At 60.5% G+C, this 2,773-nt stretch overlaps 2 protein-coding genes across 2 annotated transcripts in view; both read right to left on the bottom strand.

Moving 5' to 3' along the window:
* The window catches only part of LOC105982905 (serine protease 53-like), a 4,774-nt gene extending 2,084 nt beyond the window's left edge, over nt 1-2,690 (bottom strand). The window contains exons 1-7 of the mRNA XM_013012639.1: nt 2,573-2,690; nt 1,252-1,355; nt 1,090-1,169; nt 926-1,004; nt 637-817; nt 400-533; nt 334-354 (exon numbers count right to left, since the gene is read on the bottom strand). Coding sequence (XP_012868093.1) covers nt 334-354; nt 400-533; nt 637-817; nt 926-1,004; nt 1,090-1,169; nt 1,252-1,355; nt 2,573-2,690 — 717 coding nt within the window. The remainder of the gene's footprint in view (nt 1-333; nt 355-399; nt 534-636; nt 818-925; nt 1,005-1,089; nt 1,170-1,251; nt 1,356-2,572) is intronic.
* LOC105983093 (chymotrypsinogen B-like) overlaps nt 1-2,773 on the bottom strand; it is a 20,628-nt gene that overhangs the window by 16,898 nt on the left and 957 nt on the right. The window lies entirely within an intron of this gene.

Below are 2,773 nucleotides of genomic sequence, written 5' to 3'. Positions count from 1 at the left end.
CATGGCGCCCAGAGGCCAGTCCATGGCCTGACCCAGGACACCTCTGCCTGCTTTCTGGGTGGGTTGTGGAGGGTTTCAGCAGCTGCTGTGGGTTGAACTTTCTGGATGTCTGGGCCATTGTGTGACAGAAGTCGGTGCAGCTGAGTGCGTGCAGGGAGGCGCAGGAGGGCGGGCTGTGCGGGGCAGCGCGGCTGCGGCTCAGCCTCGGCTCTGCCTGGGCCCTGTCCAGGCTGCGCGGCTCACCTCCCGCAGCCGCCACGCACACGCTCACGGGGATCTGACACCATCGCAGCTGACACACTGCACCTGCCTCCCTCCCCCCTCAGCCCTCACCCCGTACTCGGGCAGCCATGTCTAGAGAGAGGGGGGACAGTGTGGGCAGAGCCCAGGAGGCCGCACCATGCAAGGGCCGGTCCCGTTGCCTCCGGCGCAGATCATGTCATCTGTGACGTTAGCACCCCAGTACTTCCGACAGTCGGGAGTGGACACGAGGGGCAGCACTGCCTGCTGCAGCGTGGGTGAATTCTCAGTGTCTAGAAGGGCGGGGGAGTGAGTGGTCAGTGCGCATGCCCCTCTCCCCCAACCTGGCAGCTCCCACCCCATCCACCCCATCAGCCCAGTGGAAGGGATGCTTACTGGGCAAGAGCGTCTGGCCCCAGCCTGTGATGACGCACGGTGACCCTGGCGGGAAGTCAGCCTCGTCACAGGCCAGGCACACGGCGGACACAGTGTCGGTGAAGCGGGCCGGGGTGGCCAGTTTCAGCAGCGCGATGTCATTGTGCACAGGCTCTATACTGGCATCGGGGTTACTGATCACCTGTGGAGGAGACCAGAGTCCCAAGTGAGACCCAAGGAGGAGCCCAGGCTCTGCGATCTTCTGGGGACCAACTCCTTCCCTGGGGGTCCGTCCAGCAGGCCCGGCTACCTCTGCAATGTCCAAGACCTGGACATCCTCCTCATCAGAATCCAGATTAAACTCCCCTGCCACCACCTTGTCAGCTGTCCTACACATGGAGACAGGTAGGGGTGAGACGGGAGAGCGGCCTTCTCCCTTCAACCCTGTGAAGCCCCAGGCTGCCCAGGACTCACGTGACCATACAGTGGGCAGCAGTGACCACCCATTCCTCACTGATCAGGGCGCCACCGCAGAAGTAGATGCCATCTTTGTACTGGAGAAGTAAAAGGGGACCATCACAATTCCCACCGGGACAGCACCCCACGCTGCCCCCTGTGCCCAGAATCCACTCTCACCTGAATGTACACCATCCAGGGCCAGGAGCCAGGGACAGCGTCCTCCCCACCGACCACCCTGGACAGCCCACTGACCTCAGGAGGGATGGCGGGGATCCCGCAGCCTGGGGGAGCCAGGAGGTGACAGTCAAAAGTGGGCACTGAGACCCCGCCACATCTCACCTCCCACCTCTTGTCTCCTCTCACCCTTGGGGGACCTCAGCTGGCTCCTCCCTTTCCCTCTCTGAAAAGCCAGCCTGACTCTCCCCTCCCCCACAAACCAGAATCCCACAGCTCAGCGTGGTGGGCGCAGGCCCCCGGTGGGAGGCTCAGATCCTTGCGCCCCACTCAGCTCTCCTTCCAACGAAAACCCAACAGGAGGAGGTGCGGCGGTCAGCAGGGTCCCAAGGCTGCCTAGCTTAATCACACAGCTCAGAATCTCAGTTTCCCCATCAGCACCCTGGGGGCGCCACTGTGAGGGCTGCGACGAATGATCGACCAAGTGCTTGCTCCATTCCTGGGACAGAGGAAGCACTGAATAAATAGAGTTTTAAAAGGACAAGCTTCACCGGGCACCAGTGGCTCACGCCTGTAATCCTAGCTCCTCGGGAGGCTGAGATCTGAGGATCGGGGTTTGAAGCCAGCTTGGGCAGGAAAGTCAATGAGACTCTTATCTCCAATAAACCACCAGAAAACAGGAAGTGGTGCTGTGTCTTAAGTGGTAGAGCACTTTTCTTGAAGAGCTCAGGGACAGCACCTAGGCCCAGGCTTCAAGCCCCAAGAAAGGACAATTTTCTAGTGGCTTTTTCTAGTCCTAGCTACTCAGGAAGCAGAGCTCTGAGGACCATGGTTCAAAGCCAGCCTGAGGAGACAGTCCTTGAGACTTTAATCTCCAATTAACCACCAAAAACTAAAAACTCCAGAAGTGGAGTAGTTGCTCATGTGGTGGAGTGTTAACCTTGAGCAAAAAAGCTTACACACAGTGCCCATGCCGGAGTTCCAGGACCAACAACAGAAAAAAAAAAAAAAAAAAACCGTCAGGCTTGGGCAGGCAGGGCTGAGGGGGCCGAGCCGCCACTGCCCCTTCAGTCTGTCCCTGTGCCCCGCACGGCCGCATCACCGCCTCCTCCACAGAGACACAGACCGGCTGCGCAGCGATGCAGAGGGTCCGGCTGCCAGGGTCTCAGGGGGTCTGGGGAGCAGGGGGAGCTGGGACCTGTGTCTTTCTCCCAACACCCCCTGCAGCCATGAGGCCAGTGAGGGGGAAGAGGACAGGGACTCACTCATGCTCACAGCAAGGTGCCCAGCTACACGGAGCGCAGACCAGGGTGAGGGAACCAACCTTCCTGCCCAGCGAAGGCAGAGCCCAAGACAGCCCAGCAGCCCAGGAGCCAGAGGCCCAGCATGGTGTCGCCACCACACAGCTGCGTGTTACCTGCCGGGCTCCTGCTATATACCATGGCGCCCGCTGTTATCTGAGACCTTGAATGGAGAAGCCCTTTTCTGGGCGCGTGTCCAGTGGGCAGCGTGTGCCAGGCAGGGC

The sequence above is a fragment of the Dipodomys ordii genome, unplaced genomic scaffold (assembly GCF_000151885.1).
Source record: "Dipodomys ordii isolate 6190 unplaced genomic scaffold, Dord_2.0 Scaffold18, whole genome shotgun sequence".
Classification (NCBI taxonomy): Eukaryota; Metazoa; Chordata; class Mammalia; order Rodentia; family Heteromyidae; genus Dipodomys; species Dipodomys ordii.
This window is presented reverse-complemented; position numbering and strand designations above follow the sequence as displayed.